Source organism: Melanotaenia boesemani, chromosome 13 (genome assembly GCF_017639745.1).
Source record: "Melanotaenia boesemani isolate fMelBoe1 chromosome 13, fMelBoe1.pri, whole genome shotgun sequence".
Taxonomy (NCBI): Eukaryota; Metazoa; Chordata; class Actinopteri; order Atheriniformes; family Melanotaeniidae; genus Melanotaenia; species Melanotaenia boesemani.
The window spans coordinates 16,636,305-16,651,028 of record NC_055694.1 but is presented as its reverse complement, the minus strand read 5'-3'; the positions used below and the strand labels follow the sequence as shown (position 1 = coordinate 16,651,028).

At 38.9% G+C, this 14,724-nt stretch overlaps 1 protein-coding gene across 10 annotated transcripts in view; it reads left to right on the top strand.

Annotated features, from left to right (window-relative positions):
* Nucleotides 1-14,724, top strand: part of huwe1 (HECT, UBA and WWE domain containing E3 ubiquitin protein ligase 1) — a 47,599-nt gene that overhangs the window by 1,943 nt on the left and 30,932 nt on the right. For 5 of the 10 annotated variants that reach the window (XM_042004446.1, XM_042004445.1, XM_042004443.1 and 2 more), the window contains exons 3-32: nucleotides 2,758-2,807; nucleotides 2,993-3,062; nucleotides 4,470-4,568; nucleotides 5,454-5,660; nucleotides 5,761-5,913; nucleotides 6,007-6,069; nucleotides 6,205-6,282; nucleotides 6,393-6,443; nucleotides 6,530-6,698; nucleotides 6,778-6,878; nucleotides 7,082-7,232; nucleotides 7,333-7,460; nucleotides 7,540-7,680; nucleotides 7,783-7,888; nucleotides 8,497-8,601; nucleotides 8,683-8,784; nucleotides 8,953-9,033; nucleotides 9,737-9,843; nucleotides 10,200-10,377; nucleotides 10,461-10,552; nucleotides 10,638-10,858; nucleotides 11,002-11,059; nucleotides 11,574-11,750; nucleotides 11,897-12,142; nucleotides 12,394-12,527; nucleotides 12,609-12,721; nucleotides 12,809-12,988; nucleotides 13,097-13,313; nucleotides 13,390-13,512; nucleotides 14,163-14,400. In XM_042004446.1, coding sequence (XP_041860380.1) covers nucleotides 3,018-3,062; nucleotides 4,470-4,568; nucleotides 5,454-5,660; nucleotides 5,761-5,913; nucleotides 6,007-6,069; nucleotides 6,205-6,282; nucleotides 6,393-6,443; nucleotides 6,530-6,698; nucleotides 6,778-6,878; nucleotides 7,082-7,232; nucleotides 7,333-7,460; nucleotides 7,540-7,680; nucleotides 7,783-7,888; nucleotides 8,497-8,601; nucleotides 8,683-8,784; nucleotides 8,953-9,033; nucleotides 9,737-9,843; nucleotides 10,200-10,377; nucleotides 10,461-10,552; nucleotides 10,638-10,858; nucleotides 11,002-11,059; nucleotides 11,574-11,750; nucleotides 11,897-12,142; nucleotides 12,394-12,527; nucleotides 12,609-12,721; nucleotides 12,809-12,988; nucleotides 13,097-13,313; nucleotides 13,390-13,512; nucleotides 14,163-14,400 — 3,864 coding nt within the window. In that variant the 5' untranslated portion in view covers nucleotides 2,758-2,807; nucleotides 2,993-3,017. Of the gene's footprint in view, nucleotides 1-1,373; nucleotides 1,630-2,260; nucleotides 2,278-2,757; nucleotides 2,808-2,992; nucleotides 3,063-4,469; nucleotides 4,569-5,453; nucleotides 5,661-5,760; nucleotides 5,914-6,006; nucleotides 6,070-6,204; nucleotides 6,283-6,392; nucleotides 6,444-6,529; nucleotides 6,699-6,777; nucleotides 6,879-7,081; nucleotides 7,233-7,332; nucleotides 7,461-7,539; nucleotides 7,681-7,782; nucleotides 7,889-8,496; nucleotides 8,602-8,682; nucleotides 8,785-8,952; nucleotides 9,034-9,736; nucleotides 9,844-10,199; nucleotides 10,378-10,460; nucleotides 10,553-10,637; nucleotides 10,859-11,001; nucleotides 11,060-11,573; nucleotides 11,751-11,896; nucleotides 12,143-12,393; nucleotides 12,528-12,608; nucleotides 12,722-12,808; nucleotides 12,989-13,096; nucleotides 13,314-13,389; nucleotides 13,513-14,162; nucleotides 14,401-14,724 lie in introns of those variants that run through there. The other 5 variants (XM_042004439.1, XM_042004440.1, XM_042004447.1 and 2 more) reach the window with 5 other exon arrangements.

The window sequence follows — 14,724 nt, the reverse complement described above, 5'->3', positions numbered from 1 at the left end:
TTATTTAAGTTGAATTAGGTTTATCAAGCATGTGTTGTTCAGCTAGACAAATAAGTTCAAACGCACAGCAGTATTTGCAATTTATCAAAAGACATGCAATATAGTATGGATAACTTTTAAAGCTGTGTTTGGTATTTAAAAAAAACCGTATTTCAGAATTATTTAAACATTTTTGGTAGTTATGTCATAAACTTGTAGGTCATGAAGAGTTGTGATCAAATACAACTATGTTTGGCAAATCACGCAAATATTTAATTCCATCCATATGTTGGCACTAAGTGATAAGTGAGTGCAGTTGGGTTTGGTTTATGGGTGTTAACTGTGAATATTTGTGCCAGCAATGAGGAGAGATTGATGCTTCATATTTGACCAAATAATATTCATTCAAGTTCCTTCAAATGAGAGAAAGCTTTGTATGACATTCCTTAACTTCAAACACATCAGCTTCCATCAACTGCATATTTTTCAAGGCTATGTTGTAGCAATTGTCTTAGATTTAATGGTGTTTGTAATAGCAGTAATAGTGATAATTTGTTATGAATTACATTAAATTGTTTCACCTCAAAAATAATTTATGATAATATTAAAAAATGGCACAACCTTGTGTGTACTTCATAACATCTTTGAAGTGATCTGAATGATCTTTGAAGTAAAAATAATAAAATACTTAACTGTCCATCTTTGGAAACCTGTTTATGTAGATTAATTGGGCTAGCTGTAAACAAAATAAAATAGCTTATTTTCTACTTGATTTAATTTCACTTCGGGTATGGCTCATATCTGGTCAAAGTGGCCAACTCCTTATTTGTAATAGCTGCAATGATCTTTTGAATTTTAAGTGTTGGGTTTAGTTATTTGATGGTTTTACCCATAAGTTTGTTCCAGTTTGAATTTATATCCCTTTTATGTGTGAGATTTGGTTATGTGTATATTATGGAGATAGCTTCCGTTGTTGTTATTTCATGCAATATTATTCGAGCTTGTTTTTTTTTTTTTGTTTTTTTTTGTTTTTTTTCCTCTCCACTGTTTATAATCAGCTGGGCATTTATTTCCTGTGAGATAATATTGAAGTACCATAGTGAGATTCAAGGTTGTTGGAGATTAGAGACAAGTAAAATAGTTGTAAGGATTTTGAAGACACAGTCTTTCTTTTTTGTTCATTTGTTGGGTGGTGGACGGTTGAACTTCATACCGTGTTAAGGTAATGCATTCCACAGCGGGCCGTTGCCCCATATTAATACGCATCGAATACCACATCGGTGGCTACTCATTCCCAACAGTAACGTTATTCACTTTTTGCACACTACCCGAAGTCATGATGACTGTGCCAGCAGCTAATGCCTATGAACTATGAAAACAGGCGCGGATACAGTTGTACGTCTGACGGATGAGCACATTTTTTTCATTTAACTGAGTAGCCGACAGTCCGTTTGCTCGAAAGAAAATTTAAAACAAAACTCGCAGTGTAACGTTAGATCAGTCCGAGAATGATTCAGCGAGTTATAATGCATTTCTGCCTGCTGCTCAACCAACGATAGCTAGCTGTTTAGCTAGCTGGCGCGTGCCCCCACTGTCTAACCGTGAAAACGGGGAAACCGAATCTTAAGAAAGTGGCGTTTCCCTTTACAGGTATTTTACAGACAACTGGGTCACTGCCGCTGCTTGCCAAATGCTGTTTATAGTTTCGTTTTTAGGTTAGAGCGGGGACGCCGCAGGACTTGGAAGTGCGGGCTTCTTACGAGGCCTGTGGAACCCCGACCTAAATTAGTCTAAAGTCCGGACAGGAGAGGAGGGTGAATATCTGAGATATGGTTTGACAGCTGGGGCACAAACAGTAAAAACTGACTTATTTATATCGGTTACATTTCAGATGCTGGTTGTTGATAACATACGAGGATTGTTTTCGATTTGTTTAAGTTTTGTTATGTGTAGCAGATTGGTATTTCGAGGGAAGATCGTCTGCTAATGTTACCGGTAGCTTGGTATTAGCTGGTCAAGGGTTAATGTCTCCGCAGCAAACGTTATTGATCGATTTCATCACTACGTCAAGCTTTCCGGTGTGCCTTGTTTTGTTAGACGTGTTGCTTGATAGTCGCCAAGGTTTCCTGTATTATATGTGACTGGAAACTGGAATTTGGCCTGTGAATACTGGTCTGGTAACTTTTGGTTGATTAACATTATGCTGCTAGCTAAGGTAGCGTTAGCTTGTTAGCGAGTTAGTTGTAACTTGACTTGACGCTAATTGGGTAGAGTTAGCGATGGCCACTCATATAAAAGGTAACATAATGTTTAAAATCTCACTTGCGTCTACAGTGTTATAAAATGTGTTGGGATTTCAGGAGATGGAGTCCAACCTAATTCAATTAACTTTGTGTCGCATGTTGCTCGCTAGCCAGTAGCTAATACTCTGCTTTGTGCTGCTGACCAGACATCTCGCTAAACTAAGCCAATACAGTTTTTAGTCACCCTTTAATTTATGTTTGTAGCGAGTGATGTGATAGTTGTTTCTTGGGTTTAGAAAGATGCCTATAACCGACCATGTAAATTATTTGTGCTTTAAAAATTCATATTAGTATTTTTAAGGTGTGTGTGTAATGCTATAGCTCGTTATATTTCCTTTTATGAACTGGATGTTTATTCAAATTATTTAAAGCTCTGTAAAAGTTCTGTTCAATTTGTAGAGTATCTTAGAAGATATGTTTTGAATGATGTTGCTTGGAATATGTTAATAGTTTCATGTGAACTTTTGTTTTGCAGGTAATGTGACTGGGGCATGCTTTGTAATGGGTGTTGCCAAATAGTTCTCTGTAAGTATAGTTAATTTTTTCAATTCCTAATTTAATGGTATTGACTCTGTATTCATTCTATGATGAGAGTTGTTCAGATGTGTAAACTTTAATATTTGAGTTATCTACAAATGTCAACTCTTGGACACTGTATTAAAACTAAAAATTGTTATTGTCTTCTGATGTACATAAACATTTTTTTAAAGGAGCGGCAAAAAGAGATTATCTACAATGAAGGTTGACCGAAGCAAGTTAAAGAAAACTCCTACGGAAGCTGTGAGTATGCTAGCCGTGTGGTTTTTCCTAGTGTCCAGGATAATAATGTTTACTTCATTTAGTGGTTTAACTTACTGCATGTGTTGCAGGTTTGAGATTTGGGGTCCATTCACACCAGCCTTTTTGATTAAAATCTGAGTCTGTTTGCTCATAAAGTCTGCTTCATTTGGGGTATTGTGAATGCGCAAACGAATTCTGATTCACATTAAAGAAGCAGACTTGGCCCCCCTATAAACGTAGGTCTTGGTCCGTTTCAAGCGAACCAAGTACAGGAAGCAGACTAAAAAACATAGTGCATGGTGGGTTCAGGGTATGGCATTGCGGGTAAACACAACCCAAACATAAGCACGTGTGTGACGATAGCCAGCATGAGAGAAAAGTCTCATGGTCAGATGTGGAAGAATTCTGAAAAGGTTCAGAAAAAAATTCTGATAAACCCAAAACACTAAGATCTGATGCAGCTCCATGTTTAGCTGTACTAGAAAGCAAAGTTGTTCTGCATTAACCAATAGATCGGGGGTGCTCAAGTTCGGTCCTCGAGATCTACCATCCTGCAACTTTTAGATGCAACTCTTCTCCAACACACTTGAATCAGATGTCATCTGCATGTCATTCAGCTCTGCAGAGGCCTGGTAATGAGCCAGTCATTTGATTCAGGTGTGTTGGAGAAGGGTTGCATCTAAAAGTTGCAGGATGGTAGATCTCGAGGACCAGACTTGGGCACCCCTGCTATAGATGAATGAGTTTTACTCTTCCTTGTTTGGTTCCTCCATCAGTGCTGCATGAGCACAATCTCAGTCTGGAAGAATGTTGCACCCCCAGCTGAACTGAGTCCCCTTATATTAACAACAATAGGCGCAGGTCACCAAAAGATCCTTTTTTGCCAGTTTACTTTCTGTTCAACAATTTATTTTTTTCTTTTATTATTATTATTTGACAACTGTAAAAGCACAAAAAATACCCATGCAGTGGATGACCTGTGTGATAAATTTCTGCTGCCCATGGCATTTTGCCATAACAGTCTGCCACTTAAGCAATAATAAGATTAAAGTAGTTTTTCAAATTGTAACTTGTGGTCACAAAACTGTTAGACTTCTGTCTGTTAGTCTACTATTATGATCAGTGTTGAACCAAGCATTTTAGTGTGCTACACATCTCACTAGAGGATGTGAATGGTTTACTCCAGCTCCCAAACTCTAGAACATATTGTGGGCCAATGTGATTGCAACTTTGATGTATTCATATGTTTTTGTTTAGGTTGCTTCCTTTACATTTGTGTGTCACACTTTCACACTGCTATGCTATTATGGAAAGGAAAGCATGGGTGGTTTATGAGCTCTGCTTGACTGTATTTTTTTTATTTTATTTATTTATTTACTTATTTTTTTGCGTCTTCTCAACCAACAGCCTGCAGACTGTAGGATTCTAATAGAGAAACTCAAGGCATGCAGTGATGAACAACTATTGGTTGAACTGCAGCACATCAAGACATGGAATATTGGCAAGGTAAGGTCCAAAGGAAAGGTTCTTCCTTCAGTTTTTTCCTCTAATACAAAAACTCTCATGTACATGTTTCTGTAAACCATACTTCAGTAATGCACTATGTAGACTGTTTTAACACCAAATTGTCAGTTTATTCTTTATGTTTGGTTAATATTCCATAAAAGTCAAACATTGGACTTGCTTGTGCTCACAACTTTCTTGATGAAACTAGTGAAATTCCAGGTTAACAGATTAAATATAAAAATGTACTCTAATTCCTAAGGCAGCTGTGTTGTGTATCATCTAGTTTTTAACTGCATAGTTTGTACAAATCAGTATGAACGCAGGATGAGAGATGTATATTGTGGTCATTTACTGTGATTTTTGTTGTTGATCATGGCTTCTATAAAGCAGTTTGTAATAAAGAATTGTCTTGTAGGAAAGGGGATGAGGATCAGTCTATCAACATACATAGATAAATACATGCATACACTTACACTAATGTAAAAGTAATTTCACACATGTCTTAAGGATAAGTGTTAACTTCTGATACATAGACTTGGCATGTTTATATAAGCATTTTGAATTGGCATTTAATATCTACTTCACTGGAGGGACTAAAATATTCACTTGCCAAGAACGTTGCATACAGCCGTAGAAAAGCAGATACTGATGCGTCCGCATAGGAAGTATATGTATAATGTTGCCCTTTTCTTGACCATTAAATGAATAATAGACTGCCAACCACAGGGGTTTACATTCAGTATATATAAATGCCTATTTTGCCAGAGCAAAATCATTGTTTTTCTCAGTCTATTTGTAAAAAGTCAGTTTTGTTTAAGGACTATGATATTTAAGCTGATAGTAGACTGATCACTTGTTTTATTTATTTTTTCCCTCTCTTTACAGTGTGAGCTCTACCATTGGGTAGATCTGCTGGATCGCTTTGATGGCATTCTATGTGATGCAGGCCAGACAGTGGAGAATATGTCATGGCTGCTAGTGTGTGACCGTCCAGACAATGGACAGCTTAAAGCCTTGCTTTTGGCAGTGCTCAACTTCACAGCTCTGCTCATTGAGTATAGTTTCTCTAGGCATCTGTACAGCTCCATAGAGGTGAGCTGGTATTGGTCTCTCTTGTGTTTTCCTTAACTGGTTATGTTACATAAGAAAAAACGACAAACTTGACAAACTTTCTACTTTCATCCCTTTACAGCACTTAACCACCTTGTTAGCATCATGTGACATGCAAGTGGTCCTGTCTGTGCTGAACCTACTCTATGTGTTCAGTAAGCGTTCCAACTATATCACAAGACTTGGATCTGATAAAAGGACCCCTCTTCTGGCCCGTCTGCAACACCTGGCTGAGGTTTATTTAATGCTCATGTTTTCCTATTGCTATGATTCTAGTTGCCTCTGGGAAAAGAGTTGTATTGTTACATTTCTATGTTGTCTTCTGCAGAGTTGGGGTGGGAAGGAAAATGGGTTTGGACTTGCTGAATGCTGCAGGGATCTACCGATGATGGTATGAATTTTGTAGGGTGATGTTCGATAACTGCTTTTATCAACTAACTACTGATAGTGGAATACTGCTTTGATTATTTTGAATAACTATTTTCAAAATTCTCTTCTCCACTGCTCCCTCTTGGTTCATGAGCAGAAGTATCCTCCCAGTGCCACCACACTGCACTTTGAGTTTTACGCTGAACCAGGCCCAGAGGTCAAAGTAGAAAGAAAGGTAAAAACAAAACATTTATCATAGCTAGCATTGAATTATAGCCATTTTTGAATTACCATTTTTAATGGTTTAACATCTTCCTAATCCTGTTCAAACCCTTATTTTCCCAGCAGTCGAGTAGTAACACACTACACTATATCCATATCGAGCAGCTTGATAAGGTACAGTCAAATTAGAATTGCCATTAAAAGTGAAGAGGCTATGCTATGTGTTCCAGTTCTTTTGCATGACATTTTGTGCCTCTTAGATTTCAGAAAGTCCATCTGAGATCATGGAGTCACTGACGGTGATGTACAACATCCCTAAGGACAAGCAGACCCTACTGTTCACACATATTCGACTTGCCCATGGGTTCTCAAATCACAAGAAGAGGTTACAAGCCGTGCAAGCCCGACTGCATGCTATCTCTATACTGGGTAAGTAGAAGCTTCTCACTTAATTGTTTACACTTTGAGCAAAACAGTTTTGTTTTTTGACTTTTCTGTTTCTTTCCAGTTTATTCAAATGCACTCCAAGAGTCAGCCAACAGTATTCTGTACAATGGCTTGATAGAGGAGCTGGTGGATGTCTTGCAGATTACAGACAAACAGCTTGTGGTAAGAAATTGGTTTGCTATTTTGGCTTAATAACTAGGTTATCACACTAAATATATATGCCGCACTAGCTGTGGATTTTGAATATGTGGGTAGAGTCATTTTTCTTTTTTTTTAGTATGTTTCTCAGTTGTAAAGCAATAGCAATCGTTTCTTGTGGTCTTTATGTTTTTCCTCTGAAATGTATTTATCCTTTTGTTTGTCAGGACATCAAGGCAGCATCTTTGCGCACTTTAACTTCAATTGTCCATTTGGAGAGAACACCAAAGCTTTCCAACATCATCGACTGCACTGGCACAGCATCCTATCACGGCTTCTTGCCTGTATTGGTTCGTAACTGTATACAGGCAATGATTGGTGAGAATGTTTTTTTAATTGTTTACTTTAAGACTTAATGTATGTGAAAGAAACTAGGAAAATGTAAATTAATTCTTGTCCTTTGATTACCATTTATTAGATCCTCTGATGGAGCCATACCCACACCAGTTTGCAACAGCACTGTTCTCATTCCTTTACCACCTGGCTAGCTATGATGCTGGAGGGGAAGCCCTCGTGTCTTGTGGCATGATGGAAGCCCTTCTAAAGGTATATCGAGATCTTATAAGAATGTCATGAGTTATCCTAGTTATTGCTTTTAACACATGAATTGTATGTTGCTTCATAGGTGATCAAGTTCTTGGGTGATGAGCAGGACCAGATCACCTTTGTGACGCGAGCTGTGCGGGTTGTGGACCTCATCACCAACCTCGACATGGCTGCCTTTCAGTCCCACAGCGGCCTTTCAATTTTCATCTGCAGGCTAGAGGTGAGTTACGCAGTTTTTCTTCTATTCCTGATGGGAATGCTTAATCATTCATTTAAACCTTTTGAATTTACTCATTCCTCTCAATCATTATCTTTTGCATAGCATGAGGTTGACCTGTCACGGAAAGAGTGCCCTTTTGTCATCAAGCCAAAGATCCAGAGGCCTAGTGCAACTGTGGAGTCTGAGGACATGGACACAGATATGGAGAGTAGGTTAAAACATTTTCAACACTTTGATAATAGTATTTTAACATGGTCTAGAAAACTAGAAAGACTATAGCAAATGAAACAGTTTGCGTCAAACTCAATGTCCTGTTGTGGGATCAGGCCTACAGGTGGATTTGACATTGATGGAATCATTTTTTGGCACACATCAGAGCAGTTGATTATAATGAAACAACACAAAAGTATGAATTAACAAAACTGTATCTCATTTAACTGCATGGTAATTCACCATGTTAGTTGGCATAGAAGTTGTATCACAAATGCAACAGTGAGACCTGTGTATTTTACTGACCTCCACATTTGCCAAATCTAAATTTAGTAGAACTAGAATGTTAAAAAAAAAAGGGAGTGCCATTATAAGTGTTCATCTGACAAATAATTATGGCATGTAAACACATCAATTAGCTAGAACATATGCCATGATAAAGTTGGACATTTTTGGAAGCAAAAGTGCATCCTGAGTATTAGTATTGTCTCTGAAGTCCTTAGGACATGTGTTTTAAGGTGTTAATATTTTTAAGTTGTATGGTTTTTCTCAGTACCATCAACACTCTTGTTTTTGCCAATTCACCATCATAATGGTTTTTCACAGTGTCAGAAGTTGCCATGGAGAGCAGCCCTGGACCATCAACTTCTGGTTCCAGACCAGAGTCAGACCACCGAGCACAGAGCAGCTCTGCTAATGCACCTCGTGCAGGTAGACACAAGACAGGGACTCAAAACACAGAAATGTTTGTCACTTTTTAACTCACTCTTATTTCTGGCATTTTCTCTACAGGTATGCAGTGTATCCCCCAGAGGGCTGCTCTGTTGAAATCAATGTTAAATTTCTTAAAGAAAGCCATCCAGGACCCTGCCTTTTCTGATGGCATTCGCCATGGTGAGTCACTGGTATTATCTCTTATTTCATAAATAAAAGATTGAGCATTAATTGGTTTTATATGGAGTCAGCATCCGCATAGATTGTTTCCTGAAGCTCTGTAGATTTCACTACATAAATTTTTGCTGTTCATGTGTACTTGGTGCCTTACCTTTAATTGTTTTTCAGTAATGGATGGGTCCCTGCCTACCTCACTCAAGCACATCATCAGTAATGCGGAATATTATGGCCCTTCACTTTTCCTATTAGGTGAGTACACAGAACTTTAAAAAAAACAGCTTATTTTCAGTTGTTGACTCAAACTTGGTTATATAAATCCTAGTTATGTTTCATGTTTACTTGGATGTGTAGCTGATGTCAGTAGCTAAGTTTACATACATAATATTTTATCTATCAGATTCAAATCAATGATCAGACATTCCAGCTGACATGGAAGCTAGATAAACTGATCCAATAAGTTGTATTTACATGATGGACAGATTTAAAACAGTCATAGCACCTTTGATGTGTGCAGTGCCATTGAAATGCTCAATAAAACCCTAATTCTTTCGGTTTAAATAAAAATGTTGCATTCGCCACAGTCCACTTTGTTTTGCTGTCGCCATTTTTCAAGTCTTCTCTGAACCTCATTAACCCCTATGTGGGCAGCATGCATGCGGAGAAACATACAGATCAGAATAAGTATATACATGTTTTTTTTTTTCTTTTTTTTGCTGATCCAATTGTGAAAAAGGTTTTAAACCAATGCTCTCGATCAGATAGAAAATTCTTTCCAATCGAGGCCAATTGGATTAACTGACATGTTTACATGACATATTTTTATTCTGATTGGACATTCAATCGGATCTAAAGTGCTCCATATTAACACAGCTAATGTCTGCTTTATTAACAATGTGATTTGAACTTTATCGTTCTGGATTATGATTTCCTCTTTTTTCCTCTGTGCTTTTAGCAACAGAGGTGGTGACGGTTTTTGTGTTCCAGGAGCCATCCCTGCTCTCTTCCCTGCAGGATAATGGTCTCACTGATGTCATGCTGCATGCCCTTCTAATCAAAGATGTGAGTTTCCAGCTATGCTTGTGTGTGGTGACTATTTTCTTGTTTGTGTGTTCATGAATTTTGTCTCTGAAGTTGATAATCTTTCAGCTCTCTCTCAGTACTATCAGTAGTTAATTTTTGGAGCAGAGCTTCTTACTGTATTTAGAGATGTATGTTGACAGTGAAGTAGGGTTTACTTTATGTCCATATGTTGGGATTCAGAACACATTGTGATGTATAAAACAAAGCTAAAAATGACATTGTGCGTTATTGTGAGGGTAAATGGATTCCAGTGGGGTTTAACACGGTGCTTAAAAGCACATGTTAACAATGGATCTTCAACCAGACAAAAGGTAATGCATAATATTGTTTTCTAGGTTCCCGCTACCCGTGAGGTGCTGGGTTCTCTTCCCAATGTGTTCAGTGCCCTCTGCCTGAATGCCAGAGGCCTGCACTCTTTCGTTCAGTGCCAGCCCTTTGAGCGCCTCTTCAAAGTGCTTTTGTCCCCTGACTATTTGCCTGCAATGCGACGGCGCCGTAGCTCTGACCCTTTGGGTGAGTTGGTCTTTTTGTGCCATTATTCACATGTTGTTCTGTGGAACATATTTTCAAGAGATAAGCAGTTTTATTTGCTATAGGTGACACTGCATCAAACTTGGGCAGTGCTGTGGATGAACTCATGAGGCACCAGCCCACTTTGAAGACAGATGCAACTACTGCCATTATTAAGGTAATGTACCTTTTTATCTACAAGAATTATTTTCAAGTTTCAGATTAAATTTTTCAAAATTGTTGAAGCTGAATTACTGTTGCAGTTATTGGAAGAGATCTGCAACTTGGGTCGAGCTCCTGAATACATCTGCCAGAAACCGTCTATCCAGAAAGCAGATGGCACTGTGGCTGTGCCACCAGCACGCTCCAGCCACGCTGCAGAAGAAGCTTCAAGTGAGGATGAAGAAGAGGAGGAGGCCCTTCACACATTCAGCCAGCAGCAGGGGGAACCAGAGAGCAACAGACAGTCAGTGCCACTTGAACTGTATGACGCTGAGTTCATAACACAAACAGAACAACTACTCTTTACAGACTTTTATCCATTTATTTTTAACTCGATTCACTTGAATCATTTTAGCTATTGGCTGACATTTTGATGATATTTTTTATTTTAATTTCTTTTTCCAGGGTGGTAGGCACTGAAGAACGGATACCAATTCCTCTAATGGATTATATTCTGAATGTGGTGGGTGTTTATTCTTTAAGATGGCTTGTATTGTTTTAATTATGAAGGGAAATTGTCACAATGTCAGATTATTATTACATAATTGATGTAAATAAGACTTGAGCAATAATACATACCTGTATCAATAAAACCAATAAAAATTTAAATATGCAATCTAATTCATTGTAATGGTAAATACTGACATCTTTCAAAATATTCAGCTGGGCAGTTCAGTCATTCAGACAGGGGCAACGTGGCTCAGTGGGTAGAGTGGTCGCCTTGTAGCCCCAGGGTTGCCGGTTCGATCCTCAGCCTTTTGAGCTCATGTCGAGGTGTCCCTGAGCAAGACACCGAACCCCAAATTGCTCCTGATGGGTCGTGGTTGAGCGCCTTGCATGGCAGCTTCCGCCATCAGTGTGTGAATGTGTGTGTGAATGTGATGTATAATTTAAAGCTCTTTGGTTATCATTCAAGGTACAGTAAAGTGCAATATAAATACGGACTATTTACAATTTACCCTTTCTATGTTTTTCAGATGAAGTTTGTTGAATCCATACTAAGCAACAACACCACAGATGATCATTGTCAGGAGTTTGTCAACCAGAAGGGTCTGCTGCCTTTGGTTTCTATTCTGGGTTTGCCCAACTTACCCATAGACTTCCCCACTTCAGCAGCCTGCCAAGCTGTGGCTGGTGTCTGCAAGTCCATATTGGTAAAAGAAAAAACTTGCAGCTGATAAGTTTACTGTAATTAATGGCAAAGTGCTACCACATCTGGGCGAAAGTTAAATTTTTAATCTGCAGTTCCTGGGGAAATCTTTTTTTATTGTTTTTTTTCCTCTTAAACTCTTCCCCATAGACACTCTCACATGAGCCTAAGGTACTTCAGGAGGGTTTGTGTCAGCTGGACAGTATTCTGACTTCTCTGGAGCCTCTCCATCGACCAATTGAGGTGCCTGGTGGGTCTGTGCTTCTCAGAGAGCTGGCTAATGCGGGCCATGTCACAGATGCTACATTGTCAGCCCGTGCTACACCGCTCCTACATGCTCTTACCGCAGCCCATGCCTACATCCTCATGTTTGTCCATACTTGCCGAGTTGGACAGGTAAATATAGAGATATTTTCTTGAGTAAGATTTACAGGCTATTATATATATATATTTTTTTTTTTTTTGTAGCCCCAAATAGGTTTATTTTACAATCTTATCCCAGTAATATGTTGTTGGACTATATTTTTTTTTAACAGTTGCCATTGGTGATGTGCTTTTTTTTATTTTAAAGAGGCAGACTTTTTCATTTTTATGATTTTGAAATTTCGGATTTTAAATTGATTCAGTGTTTTGGTTCTTTCCAACAGAGTGAAATCAGAGCTATCTCAGTAAACCAGTGGGGCTCCCAGCTGGGATTGAGTGTCCTGAACAAGCTCAGTCAGCTTTACTGCTCTTTAGTATGGGAAAGCACTGTGCTGCTGTCCCTTTGCACTCCTAACAGGTTTGTGTCTTTCATTTTTATTTTATCATAACATTACACTTTGTTGTATTCCTCTAAACACTTCTTGCCTGTACCCAACAGTCTGCCTCCAGGATGTGAGTTTGGCCAGGCTGACATGCAGAAACTGGTGCCCAAAGAGGAGAAGCCGTCTGGCAGCACTGCAGCAACAACAGGCTCTAGCTCCAGAAGAGCTGGTAATTTAACCATTTAATTTAGTTTCTTTAAAACTGTCTGTGAAAAGCCCTCCATCAAACTCTTTCATGTCAACTTAAATTTAACAGAAACTGATGCAGGGTCTGTGGAATCATCTGCTGGTGGCTTGTTGGAAGGAATGGGGTTAGATGGGGACACCTTGGCTCCTATGGAGACAGATGAACCCTCTACATCAGACCCTAAGACAAAGTCCAAACTTAGCCCAGCCATGGCCACTCGCATCAAACAAATAAAACCTCTACTTTCTGGTGAGATATTTCTTGGCACAAACAACAGTTTGGACTTTGAAAAACATGTACGTATATCTTACAAACCTTTTTTATAATGTCCTCACTGAGCTTCCTATGTGATTGCAGCTTCATCTAGGCTTGGAAGAGCTCTGGCTGAGCTCTTTGGCCTGCTAGTAAAGTTATGTGTAGGCTCCCCAGTGCGCCAGCGCCGGTCTCACCATGCCACAAGCACAGGAACCACCCCTACGCCTGCTGCCCGGGCCACTGCCTCTGCCCTTACCAAACTTCTCACCAAAGGTCTAAGTTGGCAGCCCCCACCCTACACACCCACACCTCGCTTTAGGTAAGGGAAAAATGCCTGTGTGGATATACACTAAGTTTTTAGAATGAATTTATTTATTTATTTTTTAATCTGGCAGGCTGACCTTCTTCATCTGCTCGGTGGGTTTTACATCTCCCATGCTGTTTGATGAGAGGAAGTACCCATACCACCTCATGCTTCAGAAGTTCTTTTGCTCTGGTGGACATGATGCCTTATTTGAGTAAGCTCCACCATATGTTGTGACATATATTTCTTTTTTGTTCTTTTTTCAAACACAAACTTGATGTACTTTAAATATGGCCACATTTCCTTCATGTAGAACAGGGATCACCAACTCTGGTTCCTCAAGGGCTGGTGTGCTGCAGGTATTGGATGTTTCCCTGCAGCAACACACTTGATTCAAATAAATGGGTTATTAACAGACTTTTGCTGAACTTGAAAACAAGGTGTTGGAAATCCATTTTATTTTAATCAGGTGTGATGCAGTACTTGCAGGACTTGACAACAGGTGTTGGTGATCTCTGATGTAGAAGGAAGTGAAGATTTGCCTTGCATGTCAGTAGGCAACATTTAAATTCAGGGTGTATTTTCTGGTTTGATGGAACACAGTTTAAACCAAGTAAAGGTATGATTCTGATAAAAATTGGTTATTGGTGCTAAGGAGATATTAACTTATTTGAGCTCTGCCACAGAAAAAATTCTTAAGTCATGCTAGTGGCAGCTGCTGTTGTCAGAACTAATCTTACAAGAGACTGACCTATATATAACTTGCAAGTGCTGTGAGCCCTGTTCATTTATTGTGTAGACCAAGATTATAATTAATTTTCTATGTTAAGCTGCATTTTTATTTGTTTAATTGCTTTTGTGTAGGACATTTAACTGGGCCTTGTCAATGGGTGGGAAGGTCCCTGTGTCTGAGGGCCTGGAGCATGTTGATCTCCCAGATGGTACAGGGGAGTTTCTGGATGCCTGGTTAATGCTTGTGGAGAAGATGGTTAATCCAAGCACTGTGCTGGACTCACCCCACTCCTTGCCTGCTAAAATGCCAGGGGTCACACCCACCATGCCGCAGTTCAGTGCCCTTCGATTTCTTATAGTCACTCAAAAGGTCAGTATATGCAAGTGTTTTTGAAATTTCCCTAATAAGTACTCATTCACACAAACAAAATATGTTCATTCAGAAATGCATTAAATGATGTCTACTAAGAAAGTAATACTATAATAAGATTTTAAAGCAACATGTAAACACAAACTTTAAAGCTTAGGAAACTATGGAGGTTGAAGGCAGACAAAATGATCAGACTAAGTGTGTTACCACAGTGGACTTCAATTTACTGGTTTCATTTGAATTAAAGGCCATCTTTATCTACATTAAGTGAATATTTTGTTGTAGTTTAGGTTAGCCTAGCAGTTAGTTACTGCTGCTCAATTT